Genomic DNA, 15,160 nt, shown 5'->3' with positions numbered 1-15,160 from the left:
GATTTGGATATAGCTCTCGTATATTCGTTGGATTTGGCCAGATAATTCAATAACGTTGTCATTTGTTATACGAATCACATGAAATTTGGCACAAAGGATTCTCTTATGACTCCCGACATTGCTGTTGAATATCATAGAAATCGGTTCATATTCATGTATAGCCCACATATATATGTGTCAACCGATTTCCTTTTTTATAGCCTTTTCAGCGTATTTCTTAACATATATTGGGTTAAAATCTGTTAAAATTCTTATTTAGTTCTCATATATAAATAATACATACACAATGTGGTGTAGGGTATCAAAAGTTCGGCTTTGCTCGATTTTAGCCCGTCCTTACTTGTTAAATTTTTTATAATAATAGTTTGATTATAAATATATATATATTTTTTTTAATTTGTAATACTTTCAATTTTACTCCACCTTTAACCACATTGCCATTCCTTTAAATTTTCATCACCTTTATCACCATGTGCCACACACCTCAACCCCTTTAGCATCAACCTCTACGTCAGCAACAGCAGCATAAAATGAATGACATTTAAGACGAACGATGTTTTGTTATTTTGTAATTTTCACATTTAACTCGAGTACTATCTACCCCACATGCATATGGCAAAAAGGAGCAGGAACACATAAAAAAGAAATAAATGGATTATAAAATTCTTTCGAGAACACATTCCATTCGATTTGATGATTAATTAAATATCATTTTTCATTTACTACATATTTAATTTCTATATATCCAAATTAATCATAATATCAAAACCAAGTCTTTAAATAGAGATATCGGTCTACATGGCAGCTATATCCAAATCTGGACCGATTCGGGCCAAGTTGCATAAACATGTCGAAGAGCCTAACACAAAGCAATGTCCCAAATTTCGGCGAAATCGGACAATAAATGCCTCTTTTATGGGCCCTAAACCTTAAATCCAGAGATCGGTCTATATGGCAGCTATATTCAAATCTGGACCGATCTGGGCAAAATTTAAGAAGGACGTCGAAGAGCCTGACCAAACTCACTGTCTCAAAATTCAGCGACATCGGACAATAAATTCGTCTTTTATGGCCCCAAAACCTTAAACCTAGATGTCGGTCTATATGGCAGCTATATCCAAATCTGGACCGATCTGTGCGATATTGCAGAAGTATGTCAAGGGGCTTAACCTAACTCACTGTTCCAAATTTCGGGGACATCGGGCAATAAATGAGCATTTTATGGGCCCAAAATCATAAATCAAGAAATCGGTCTATATGGCAGCTATATCCAAATTTGAGCCGATCTGGACCAAATTGAAGAAACATGTCAAAGGACCTAACACATCTCACTGTCCCAAATTTCAGCAAAATCGGATAATGAATGTGGCTATTATGGGCCTTACACCATAAATCGGAGGATCGGTATATATGGCAGCTATATCCAAATCTGGACCGATCTGAGCCAAATTAACGAAGGATGTCGATGGGCCTTACACAATTCACTGCCCCGAATTTCATCAAAATCGGAAAATAAATGTGGCTTTTGTGGGCCTAAGACCCTAAACCGGAGGATCGGTCTATATGGCAGCTATATCCAAATCTGAACCGATCTGGACCAAATTAAAGAAACATGTCAAAGGGGCTAAGACAACTCACTGTCCCAAATTTCAGCGAAATCGGACCATAAATGTGGCTTTTATGGGTCTTAGACCTTAAATCGGAGGATCGGTCTATATGGCAGCTATATCCAAATCTGGACCGATCTGAGCCAAATTGACAAAGGATGTCGAAGGGCCTAACACAACTCACTGTCCCAAATTTCGACAAAATCAGATAATAAATGTGGCTTTTATGGGCCTAAGACCCTAAATCGGCGGATCGGTCTATATGGGGGCTATATCAAGATATAGTCCGATATAGCCCATCTTCGAACTTAACCTGCTTATGGACAAAAAAAGAATCTGTGCAAAATTTCAGCTCAATATCTCTATTTTTAAAGACTGTAGCGTGATTTCAACAGACAGACGGACAGACGGACAGACGGACGGACATGGCTAGATCGTCTTAGATTTTTACGCTGATCAAGAATATATATACTTTATAGGGTCGGAAATGGATATTTCGATGTGTTGCAAACGGAATGACAAAATGAATATATAAAAAGTGCTAAGGATTTGCAATTTGGAGACCACCGTAGCACAGAGATTAGCATGTCCGCCTATGACGCTGAACGCGTGGGTTTGAATACTGGCGAGAACATCATAATAAATTTTCAGCGGTGGTTATCCCTTCCTAAAGCTGGGGACAATTGTGAGGAATTATGCCATGTGAAAAAATGGTATGGCAGCCACATAAGAACCACTCCCCAAAGAGATGTCGCATTACGGCACGCTGTTCAAACTCGGCTATGAAAAGGAGTCCCCTGAAATTTTGCACACATTCTTCCTGTTTGTGTTAGTCAGTTGGTATTGTAAATCGGACATATCAGTTCATGTTTTGATAAAGCCACATAAACCGATCTTGGATTTTGGTTTTTTATGAAGTGTATTGCTATATCATCCAACAACTGTACAAAGTATGGTCTATCTCGGATCATGACTTCTTGAACCCTTAGAGTGCACAATTTTTATACGATTTGGCTCTAATTTTGCACAATGACTTCTACTACTATCTCCAACATCCAAAACAATTATAGTCCCCATCGGTTTATAACTTGATATAGCTTCTATATAAAACGATCTTTCGATTTTACTTTTTGAGCCTATAGAAGGCGCAATTCTCATCCGATTTGGTTGAAATTTTGCAAAATGACGTTTACTTTGGTCTCCAACATCCAAACCAAGTATGGTTCACATCGGTTTACACCTTGATATAGCTCCTAAATAAACCGATCTCCCTATTATGCTTCTTGAGCTTCTAGAAGGCGCAATTCGTCCCCGATTTGGCTGAAATTTTGTACAAGGGTGGAGGTCACATAAAATTCGGTAGAACTTAGCACGATGTTACTTCTTTTATTTAAAAATACAATATCCCAATGTTTTTCTTTAAACACCAGAGCGTAGTTTAGTAGTGGTGAAGTTCACACAGATTTACTTCACCACTCCAATAAAGCATGTTTTGCACCCGGAAATGTAAAAAGTGAGCCTTGTTACTGCAAAAAAACTACCGCATCTTACAGTACAAACAAAACTTCTTCGAAACAAAGCAAACATGTTAGTATCCATGCAAAGTTCTGTTTTCAAAGCAGAAATTAACTCCAACCCCTCCTGCTCATGTAATCTATTAGTCAACTTTGTTGTATCTTATTAGCAATTTTTTTCTCATCCCTAATGATAACGTCGATATTTTTTAACATAAACAGAAGAGGATATTACAAAAAACAAGTAAAAGCGTGCTAAGTTCGGCCGGGCCGAATCTTATATACCCTCCACCATGGATCGCATTTGTCGAGTTCTTTTCCCGGCATCTCTTCTTAGGCAAAAAAGGATATAAGAAAAGAGTTGCTCTGCTATTAAAACGATATCAAGATATGGTCCGGTTCGGACCACAATTAAATTATATGTTGGAGACCTGTGTAAAATTTCAGCCAATTTGTATAAGAATTGCGCCCATTGGGGGCTCACGAAGTAAAATAGAGAGAACGATTTTTATGGGATCTGTATCGGGCTATAGACCGATTCAGACCATAATAAACACGTTTGTTGATGGTCATGAGAGGATCCATCGTACAAAATTTCAGGCATATCGGATAATAATTGCGACCTCTACATGCTCAAGAAGCCAAAATCCCAGATCGGTTTATATGGGAGCTACATCAGGTTATGGACCGATTTGACCCATACTTGGCACAGTTGTTGGATATAATAACAAAACACGTCGTGCGGAATTCTATTCCAATCGGATAAGAATTGCGTGCTCTAGAGGCTCAAGAAGTCAAGACCCAAGACCGGTTTATATGGCAGCTATATCAGGTTATAGACCGATTTGAACCATACTTGGCACAGTTGTTGAATATAATAACAAGACACGTCGTGCAAAATTTCATTCCAATCGGATAAGAATTGCGGAGTCTAGAGGCTCAAGAAGTCAAGACCCATGATCGGTTTATATGGCAGCTATATCAGGTTATGGACCGATATGAACCATACTTGGCACAGTTGTTGGATATCACAGCAAAACACGTCGTGCAAAATTTCATTCCAATCGAGTAAGAATTGCGCACTCTAGAGGCTCAAGAAGTCAAGACCCAAGATCGGTTTATATGGCAGCTATATCAAAACATGGGCCGATATGGCCCATTTACAATACCAACCGACCTACACTAATAAGAAGTATTTGTGCAAAATTTCAAGCGGCTAGCTTTACTCCTTCAGAAGTTAGCGTGCTTTCGACAGACAGACGGACGGACGGACGGACGGACGGACGGACGGACGGACGGACGGACGGACGGACAGACGGACGGACATGGCTAGATCGACATAAAATGTCACGACGATCAAGAATATATATACTTTATGGGGTCTCAAACGAATATTTCGAGTAGTTACAAACAGAATGACGAAATTAGTATACCCCCCATCTTATGGTGGAGGGTATAAAAAAGACCAAAGGGAATTGAAACAAAGAGGAAAAAACTTTAATTACAATTCATCGACAACACCAGCACAAAGCAAAAGTGGATGGTGCAAACCATACCTAGGGGGGGGGGATGGAGTGAGCACCCTCTTACACGTACTAGATCTAAATCTTGTTCTATGTGTATGGCCAATGCCCTGGTGCTGTGTTACGTTAAGAAGCTGTAATTAAAATATCTTGTAATGTAAATGTAATTAATCTTTTGTTAGCATACGATGATGCTACAAAATACTACTAGCGAGTGCAAAACTTCTGTAATTAAGCGCAGGAGGTCGTTGGTGTTGGTGCTGATGATGGTGAGGGTGCTGTTCCTCGAGAGTAGGAGGGAGGGTAGTGTTAAAGCAAAAACGATGTGTGTGTGTGTTTACAATCAAAACTCTTGTAGCCCTGTAGTTGGGGTAGTTTTGCTATGTTTGCCTTCAAATCAAGCCCACACCACCCCATCAAACGTTTCTGCCGTTTGAGGTAAACATTTATAAAGGGATTAGTACTGAAATTTAATAATGACAAAGCACGAACGCGGACACACATTCCAATTTTTTGCCTGGCGGCAATGCTCTGTTATTGACGTTATCTCGTCTCACATTACCTTTGGCCATGAATGACTGTTACGCAAGGCCTGGCCTTACCTCCTACCCCTGATATAAAGGATGTACAAAACTGTTGTACTTACTTCATCATAATGGCACTTTCAATGGAAAACGAATCTGTTGGCAGTCCACATATATTCCAATTGCGAATTTCCACTGGCTCACCCAGCACACTGACTAATTGGAAATCTTCACTGCATACCACACCGAAACCAACACACTTCTCAACCCATTTGCGTGTCTGTTCAACGCGATATTCAATGGTAAAGGGACCAAGATAGGCTACCACTCCGGAGGAGATTAGTATGTCACCCGTTAGGGTATTGTATGTTTCACCCAATCGCTTGGCCGTCTCAGACCATCGAGTGCGTTCACCACCTAGGCCGGCAATTAGCTCTTGAGCTCGCTGTAGTTTTTTGGTGCAGGCTTCATGTTCCGCTTGGAGGATTCTGGAATAAAGGGAAAAATATTAATATTTTGCAATGAAATTGAAACAAATAAAGATGTGCTAAGTTCGGGTTGGCTGGGATTCTGGGTACCCATACTATTGGGTTGCCCAAAAAGTAATTGCGGATTTTTTAAAAGAAAGTAAATGCATTTTTAATAAAACTTAGAATGAACTTTAATCAAATATACTTTTTTTACACTTTTTTTCTAAAGCAAGCTAAAAGTAACAGCTGATAACTGACAGAAGAAAGAATGCAATTACAGAGTCACCAAAAAAAATTAAGGTTTAAGCAGTTAAATCGAGGAATTAGTTTTCTAAGCAATATCGAGACGTATCTTGGTCGAATTTGATATCAGTTTTAGAGGGCATAAGTGTACTTTACGTTTGAAATTTCGATCAGATTGGAAATAACATGTAAAAGCGTGCCAAATTCGGCCGGGCCAAATCTTGAGAACCACGACCATGGGTTCTGCTAAAAATTTATATAAAATAGTTGAAGGGAATAATTTTATTCTACATACCAAATTTCTGTCAAACCAGTAAAAGCGTCTAGGAACCGAACAAGGGTAGTCGAAAGATCAGCTTATATGGGAGCCATATTATGCTATAGACTGATTTGGAACGTACTTGGCACAGCAGTTTGTAGTTGTGCGGCTTGTAAGGACTCAAGAAGTCAAATCGGGAGATCGGTTTGTATGGGGAGAGTTATGGATCGATTTGAACCTTACTTGGCACAGTTGTTGGAAGCCATAACGGAACCCTATGTGCAAAATTTTAGCTGATTCAGACAAAAATTACAGCTTCCTGGGGCTATAGATGTCAAATTGAGAGATCGGTTTATATGGAAGCTATACCAGGTTATATACCGATTTGGACTTTTCTTAGTTTAGTTGTTGAAAGTCAAAAAAGAACACTACGTACGAAGTTTCAAGAAGTCAATTCGGGAGATCGGTTTATATGGGAGCTATATCGGGTTATGGATCGATTTGAACCTTACTTGGCACAGTTGTTGAAAATCATAACAGAACACCATGTGCAAAATTTTAGCTGATTCGGACAAAAATTAGAGCTTCCAGGAGCTAAAGATATCAAATCGAGTGATCGGTTTATATGGAAGCTATACCAGGCTATAGACCGATTTGGACTTTACTTAGTACAATTGTTAAAAGTCAAAACAGAACACTACGTGCAAAATTTCAGACAAATTGGACAAAAATTCCGGCTTATAAGGACTCAAGAAGTCAAATCGGGAGATGGGTTTATATGGGAGCTATATCAGGTTATGGATCGATTCGAACCGTTCTTAGCACAGTTGTTGGAAATCATAGCGGAACCCTATGAACAAAATGTTAGCTAAATCGGACAAAAATTACAGCTTCCTGGGGCTAAAGATGTCAAATCGAGAGATCGGTTTATATGAAAGCTATACCAGACTATAGACCGATTTGGACTTTACTTGCTGAAAGTCGAAGCAGAACACTACATGCAAAATTTCAGCCAAATTGAACAAAAATTGCGGCTTGTAAGGGCTCAAGAAGTCAAATCGGGAGATCGGTTTATATGGGAGCTATATGAGGTTATGGATCGATTTGAACCGTACTTAGCACTGTTGTTGGCAATCATAACGGAACCCTATGTGCAAAATTTTAGCTAAATCGAACCAAAAGTTACAGCTTCCATCGGTTTATATGGAAACTATATCAGGTTATAGACCGATTTTGACCATACTTGGCACAGTTGTGGAAAGTCGAAACAGAACACTACGTGCAAAATTAAATGGGGTGATCGGTTTCTATGGGAGCTATATCCAAATCTGAACCGATATGGCCCATTTGCAATCCTCAAAGACCTAACTCAATTATTGGGTTGCCCAAAAAGTAATTGCGGATTTTTCATATTGTCGGCGTTGACAAATTTTTTCACAGCTTGTGACTCTGTAATTGCATTCTTTCTTCTGTCAGTTATCAGCTGTTACTTTTAGCTTGCTTTAGAAAAAAAGTGTAAAAAATTTATATTTGATTAAAGTTCATTCCAAGTTTTATTAAAAATGCATTTACTTTCTTTTAAAAAATCCGCAATTACTTTTTGGGCAACCCAATAGAAGCATCTGTGCACAATTTTAAACGGCTAGCTTTATGTGTTCAATCGCCATCGAGATTTCGACAGACGAACGGACGGACATGGCTAGATCGACTCAGAATGTCGAGACGATCAAGAAAGGGTGATTTCTTAGCTATAATCTTTATGGCAACACTGGTTTAATCAGCTCTCGCACCTTTCGTGTTTTGTTTCACTATCAAACATCTTTAGTTCGGTCTAAAGTTTAACCATCAATCGTCTTAAAAGCAAACAACACTTGCAAATTATTGAATTTTATTACCAAAATTCCTGCTCTGTTAAGAAAGTTCATCGCTCGCTACTCCCATTTTATGTACGATGCTCTTTTTTGGCCCAATGGGTATGTAAATAGGCAAAATTGTCGATTTTGGAGTGAAGATCTGCCAGAAGCATCGCAAGAGCTACCAATGCATCCAGAAAAAGTCACAGTTTGATGCGGTTTATGTGCTGGTGGCATCATTGGACCGTACTTCTTCAAAAAAGATGCGAATCGTAACGTATCTGTGGATGGTGAGAGCTATCGTGAGATGATATCCATTTTTCCCTAAAATGCAAGAGCTTGACTTGCATGATATGTGGCTAGACGGTGCCACACAGCACGCATATCAAAGGACTTATTGAGATAAGAGTTCGGTGAACATTTTATTTTACGTACCGGTCAATTGGCCGCCTAGATTGTGCGATTTAACGCCTTTTTGTGGGTTTATGTTAAAGCTCAAGTCTATACAGACAAGCCCGCTTCAATTGGCGCATTGGAAAACAACATTGAAGCATTTTTTCGTGATATACCGGCCGAAATGTTGGAAAGAGTATGCCAAAATTGGACTTAGCGAATGGGCTATTTGAGGCGCAGTCAGAGTCAACATTTGCATGAAATAATCTTCAAACATTAATTATATGGACCTTACTATCGATTCTAGTAAAGATTTCAAGCATTTTTCGGATTTGTATGTGTTTTTTCTACTTTCCTATAGCTCTTAATAAAATCACCCTTTATATACTTTATAGGGTCTTATAGGCACATCGTGCTACAGCTAAGAATATCGGCTAGTGGGACATGCACTGTGATCCACTGTTGTCGTTGTTGTTAGGCCAGATCACGGTCTAGCATCTGATTTGTCGCTGTTAAGCCAGATGATCCAATGGATGTCTGACGCATCAAATGACTTCGTTGTTAAGCCAGATCACGTATGGAGGCAGAGGCAGATACATTGAAAATTCAATCATCGATTATACCTTCACAAACCCCAACAGTGATGAATTCGATTCTGAAAATCGATCCGAAAGAAAGAGAACCAGAGATGTCTGAGGATCCACAATTTGTGAACGACATTTGTCTACAGTAACACAACTCTCTGCAGCGTAGTCAATATAACTTTCGATTTAAAAGCGTTCGAAAGTGCAACCTCACGAAACTAACCTATAATGATATCGGCACTCGGAGATTTCCGAATCATACATACGAGGCAGTCCGGGATATGCTTCTCCTATCGCAAAAAAAAGGGCAAAACAAGTAAAAGCGTGATAATTTCGGGCGGGCCAAATTTTATATACCCTCCACAATGGATCGCATTTGTCAAGTTCTAACTAACCTATAATGATATCGGCACTCGGAGATTTCCGAATCATACATACGAGGCAGTCCGGGATATGATTCTCCAATCGCAAAAAAGGGCAAAACAAGTAAAAGCGTGATAATTTCGGGCGGGCCAAATTTTATGTACCCTCCACCATGGATGGCATTTGTCAAGTTCTTTGCCCGATATCTCTTCATAGGCAAACAAAGGATAATGGATAAGAAGTGCTGTGCTATACCAAGTTTTAAACCGATTGGGGCCATACATGGTTTGGCTATTAGAAACCAAAGTGTAAGTCATTGTGCAAAATTTCAGCAAAATCGGATAAGAAATGCGCCCTCTATTGGCTCAAGAAGTATAATTGGGAGATCGATTTATATGGGAGCTATATCATGTTATGAACCGATTTAGACCATATTTGGCACAGCTGTTGATAGTCATAAGTTCATGAAAAATGGTCATAAAAAGTTCATGAAAAATTTCCGCCAACTCGGATAATAATTGCGCCCTCTAGCGGCTCAAGAAGTCAAGATCCAAGATCGGTTTATATGGCAGCTATATCAGGTTATGAGCCGATTTAAACCATATTGAGCAAAGTTGTTGGAAGTCATAACAAAACGCCTCATGCAAAATTTCAACCAAATCGGGTAATAATTGCGCCCTCTAGCGGCTCAAGAAGTCAAGATCTGAGATCGGTTTATATGGGAGATATATCAGGTAATAAACCGATTCAGGCGACACTTGGCACACATATTGGAAATTAAATCAAAACATTTCATGCAAAATTGCAGCCAAATCGGACAAAAATTGCGCCCTCTAGCGGCTCAAGAAGTCAAGATCCGAGATCGGTTTATACGGGAGCTATATCAGGTAATGAACCTATTCAAACGACGCTTGGCACACATGTTGCGCCCTCCAGCGGCTCAAGAAGTCAAGATCCAAGATCGGTTTATATGGCAGCTATATCAGGTTATGAGCCGATTTAAACCATATTGAGCAAAGTTGTTGGAAGTCATAACAAAACGCCTCATGCAAAATTTCAACCAAATCGGGTAATAATTGCGCCCTCTAGCGACTCAAGAAGTCAAGATCTGAGATCGGTTTATATGGGAGATATATCAGGTAATAAACCGATTCAGGCGACACTTGGCACACATATTGGAAATTAAATCAAAACATTTCATGCAAAATTGCAGCCAAATCGGACAAAAATTGCGCCCTCTAGCGGCTCAAGAAGTCAAGATCCAAGATCGGTTTATATGGCAGCTATATCAGGTTATGAGCCGATTTAAACCATATTGAGCAAAGTTGTTGGAAGTCATAACAAAACGCCTCATGCAAAATTTGAACCAAATCGGGTAATAATTGCGCCCTCTAGCGGCTAAAGAAGTCAAGATCTGAGATCGGTTTATACGGGAGATATATCAGGTAATAAACCGATTCAGACGACACTTCGTACACATGTTGGAAATTAAATCAAAACACTTCATGCAAAATTTCAGCCAAATCGGATAATTAAATGCGCCCTCTAGCGGCTCAATAAGTCATGGTCCAAGATCGGTTTATATGGCAACTACATCTGGTTATGGGCCGATTTATACTACATTGAGCACTGTAGTTGGAAGACATAAGAAAAGGCCTCATGCAAAATGTCAGCCAAATCAGATAAGAATTGCGCCCTCTAGTGGCTCAAGAAGTCAAGATCCAAGATCGGTTATATGACAGCTATATCAAAACTTAGACCGATATGGCCCATTTACAATCCTAATCGATCTACGCTTATAAGAAATATTTGTGCAAAATTGAAAGATCCTGGCTTTACTCCTTCGAAAGTTAGCGTGCTTTCAACAGACGGACGGTGTTACACACGAAATGACGAAATTAGTATACCCCCATCCTATGATGGAGGATATAAAAACAAGTTACACTGCCTTTGGCTGATAACGGTTTCCATCGAATGCATTGGGATCTGGTCGAATCCTAGGTAGTAAATAACTAAGGCTCGATGTGGCCGGTGTAATCGTTTTGTTTTCTTGTTTTACTTACGCATATTCCTTCTGTTGTTTTTCCAACACCTTTTGTATGGCTGCCAAATTTGCTTCCACTCGGGCCAGTTGAGCCAATTTCTCATCTAAAACTCTTTGGGCAGCCTAGAAAAACAAACTCCATTAACATTTGGCACTACCTACTGCCCCAGACACCCTTACATTATAAACTTCTTCTGCCTCAGCCAGGGCTATCTTTTTAGGAGCCACCACTTTGGCCACTACATCATATTTGGTCAAGGCTATAACCCATTTGCACAATCCCTCACAGGCTGTTGAAGCTGCTTTAATCTTTTCCGGATCGAAAGCCTCATTGGTTAAAACTCGTTCTTGCAACTTCTTAATAACAGCTGGTGGTATATTGTCCTTATCGAAATTCAATAAACTATCCAGGAATTTTATGTCACTCAAGACTTTCTTGGAAGGTCCCCAATAGTCCTCGATCATGCCCACACCACTGGGATTGGCCACACGATCAGGTTTGACCTCTTTGAGAATACATACAGCCTCCATGACAATACGCACTCCCACAGGAGGACTTTTCATGGTCTTTACAACGGCAATGTCGGCAGGGGTTAAGGTGTTCAAGGCAGCCATGGCTTCATTCAGTATAGGCAAAGCCTCGCCCAGCTTGGCATCACAATCGTCTTTGATCTCTTGAGCTATCAAGGCTTGCTCAGTGGCTACAGCTTCATCAGCCTTAACCAGCTCTCGTTGCTCCTCTGCAGCCTTGCTGTCTTCAGTGACTTTGGCCACTTGTATGGCCACCGTTTCGGCAGCAGCTTTAATTTTGGGCTCCAAGGACTCCAACTGCTCTTGCATATCACCCACCTGTTGGGCGGCATTATCCAGCTGGGAGATGCCAGTCAGATAACGATTTTTGTTTAAAAGTATGAAACTGGAAATGAAAGAAAAATTGCGTTTGAGTATGAACAGTTTATTCTCCCTCTACTTACGCTCTCTTCTTATTCAGCAAACCCTTAAAAGTTTGTATCAACTCCAAATAAGATGTAGGGGTCACATAGTTATGCCTTTTCAACCTCAAGTAAAAGACCTCTGACAAGGCCTGTGTTGAAGTATGAAACTCCATGCACATATCAATGGCGGCCTTTCTCTCCAAATCGGTTAAATCTTCTTGGGCTAAGAATTTGGTTGAAACTGCCAATAAGGCATCCTCAGGCCATGCCTGGAACCAATCAATGGTGCAGCAATTCACAATTGAGGGAAATTTACGAATGCGTACGCGCAAGGCCTCTCCAATGGGTGACATGGACAAAACAATGTGAAGTTGATCCTTGCAGGTCTATAGGAGGATTTCAAGAATAAGGGAGGAGTTTTGGTTTCAAGGTTGGTTTCGATCAACTTACTGTTACGAAGAAGTTGTACAAAGCCACTGGACTACCATCTGTCTGCACCGCCTTGTCTCTTTGCTTGTCGATTTGGGCCATTTTCTCCACTAATTCGGTTTTCTCTTCACTGGTAAAGAGATTGGGAACCTCACCGGAATTTAAGAGATTATTAATATCCTCCAAAAAGGTGTCGTCGGTAATCTAAACAAGAAATAGGTGTAAGTAAAATAGGATATTCAGTTTTTGAAACAAATTTCTTGGGATTAGCAACTAGAGGTCAACTGTTACTAAGAGTAAATAGTCTATTACACCATCACCTTGCAATTGAAAAATAAATCTTTTAAGAATCTAAAATTTTCTCCAGGGATCTGAATTCTTGTAGACATTCCAATTCCCTGCAATACCCTTTCTTGGCCCCCCTTATATTACCTGTACATCGGTGAACAAGAACACTCCATGCATTTCCGATGAACTGACTTTACGCAACATAACCTTCATATCCTCATGCCATTCATTTGGGCCATATAATCGAGAAATTTCCACTTGAAACAACTCATAGTCACATATATGCGAAGCCAAACGAGTTAAGCTCTGACGCCCGGAGCCACCGACCCCAATGAGCAGAGCATGACTACGTGGCTGCTTTATAATGCGACATATTCTCGATAAATGCTCCACGGCAAAACGGAACAACACCAAATCCATGGGCTTTTTGGACATATTGTTATACTCCACCAAATAGGATTCCACCACATTTCTCAACTCATCCAAATCCTGCACCTCCAGGTAGTTCTTGGTATCCGCCTTGGGATTGGTAAAATCGCAAAATATTAAATTCCTGAAATCGGCTTCAGTGAGTTTATCTCCCTTCTGAACAAAACGTTCGAATAGCTCTTCAGGTTCGATGCTGAAGCTTTTGCGCATGCGCTCACAAAGAGTATCAAAAAGCCAAGAACGATCAGCATCCTCTACCAGACGATCACCATAGACACGAAATACCTCATGAACCCACAAGCGACGCATGGAGTTTAGATCCTCTGTGGCTTCGGGCACTGATAGCAGGACTCCTTGAATAACCCTTGCGAAATCACGCAAATTGAAGAGGTAATGGGACTTGGCTGGCGTAGGCAATAAATTTATTTTGGCCTGATTGTAGATGGTCAAAGTTGCGGTGACTATTTCCTCAATGCAGGGATCAAATTCCTTGGAGAAACCTCTGAAAAAGGATAGAAAGAGAGAGAGAGAGAGAGGAAAAATTATAAATAAATTATGTGATTTTATTATTTGGAATCGGTTACATTCTGCAATCATATAGAAAAACAAGTAAAAAGGCGTTAAGTTCGGCCGGGCCGAACTTTGGATACCCACCACCTCGGGTATATATGTAAACCACCTTTCATCAAAATTCGGTGAAAATTTCATACCTTATACTCATATACCTCATACCGATCTGAACTATATACGACACGGATGTCGAAAAGCCGAACATAAGTCACTGTGTCAAATTTCAGTGAAATCGGATTATAAATGCGCCTTTTATGGGGCCAAGACTTTAAATCGAGATATCGGTCTACATGGCAGCTATATCCAAATCTGGACCGATTTGGGCCAAGTTGCACAAAAATGTCGAAGAGCCTAACACAAAGCAATGTCCCAAATTTCGGCAAAATCGGACAATAAATGCCTCTTTTATGGGCCCTAAACCTTAAATCCAGAGATCGGTCTATATGGCAGCTATATTCAAATCTGGACCGATCTATGCAAAATTGAAGAAGAACGTCGAAGAGTCTAACCAAACTCACTGTCTCAAATTTCAGCGACATCGGACAATAAATGCGTCTTTTATGGCCCCAAAACCTAAAACCTAGATATCGGTCTATATGGCAGCTATATCCAAATCTGGACCGATCTGTGCGATATTGCAGAAGTATGTCAAGGGGCTTAACTTAACTCACTGTTCCAAATTTCGGGGACATCGGGCAATAAATGAGCATTTTATGGGCCCAAAACCATAAATCAAGAAATCAGTCTATATGGCAGCTATATCCAAATCTGAACCGATCTGGACCAAATTAAAGAAACATGTCAAAGGGCCTAACACAACTCACTGTCCCAAATTTCAGCGAAATCGGATAATAAATGTGGCTTTTATGGGCCTTAGACCCTAAATCGGAGGATCGGTCTATATGGCAGCTATATCCAAATCTGGACCGATCTGAGCCAAATTGACAAAGGATGTCGAAGGGCATAACACAACTCACTGTCACAAATTTCAGCAAAATCGGATAATAAATGTGGCTTTTATAGGCCTAAGACCTTAAATCGGCAGATCGGTCTATATGGGAGTTATAACAAGATATAGTCCGATATAGCCAATCTTCAAACTTTACCTGCCTATGGACAAAAAAGAATCTGC

At 40.0% G+C, this 15,160-nt stretch overlaps 1 protein-coding gene across 1 annotated transcript in view; it reads right to left on the bottom strand.

The window, feature by feature from the left end:
* Nucleotides 1-15,160, bottom strand: part of LOC106081696 (dynein axonemal heavy chain 7) — a 154,509-nt gene that overhangs the window by 101,156 nt on the left and 38,193 nt on the right. Inside the window, exons 16-21 of the mRNA XM_059364973.1 lie at nt 13,174-13,960; nt 12,763-12,945; nt 12,352-12,698; nt 11,558-12,293; nt 11,397-11,500; nt 5,291-5,656 (exon numbers count right to left, since the gene is read on the bottom strand). Coding sequence (XP_059220956.1) covers nt 5,291-5,656; nt 11,397-11,500; nt 11,558-12,293; nt 12,352-12,698; nt 12,763-12,945; nt 13,174-13,960 — 2,523 coding nt within the window. The remainder of the gene's footprint in view (nt 1-5,290; nt 5,657-11,396; nt 11,501-11,557; nt 12,294-12,351; nt 12,699-12,762; nt 12,946-13,173; nt 13,961-15,160) is intronic.

Source organism: Stomoxys calcitrans, chromosome 3, assembly GCF_963082655.1.
Source record: "Stomoxys calcitrans chromosome 3, idStoCalc2.1, whole genome shotgun sequence".
NCBI classification, from domain to species: domain Eukaryota; kingdom Metazoa; phylum Arthropoda; class Insecta; order Diptera; family Muscidae; genus Stomoxys; species Stomoxys calcitrans.
The sequence above is the reverse complement of the archived record's forward strand: the minus strand, read 5'-3'. Positions and strand labels throughout refer to the sequence as shown.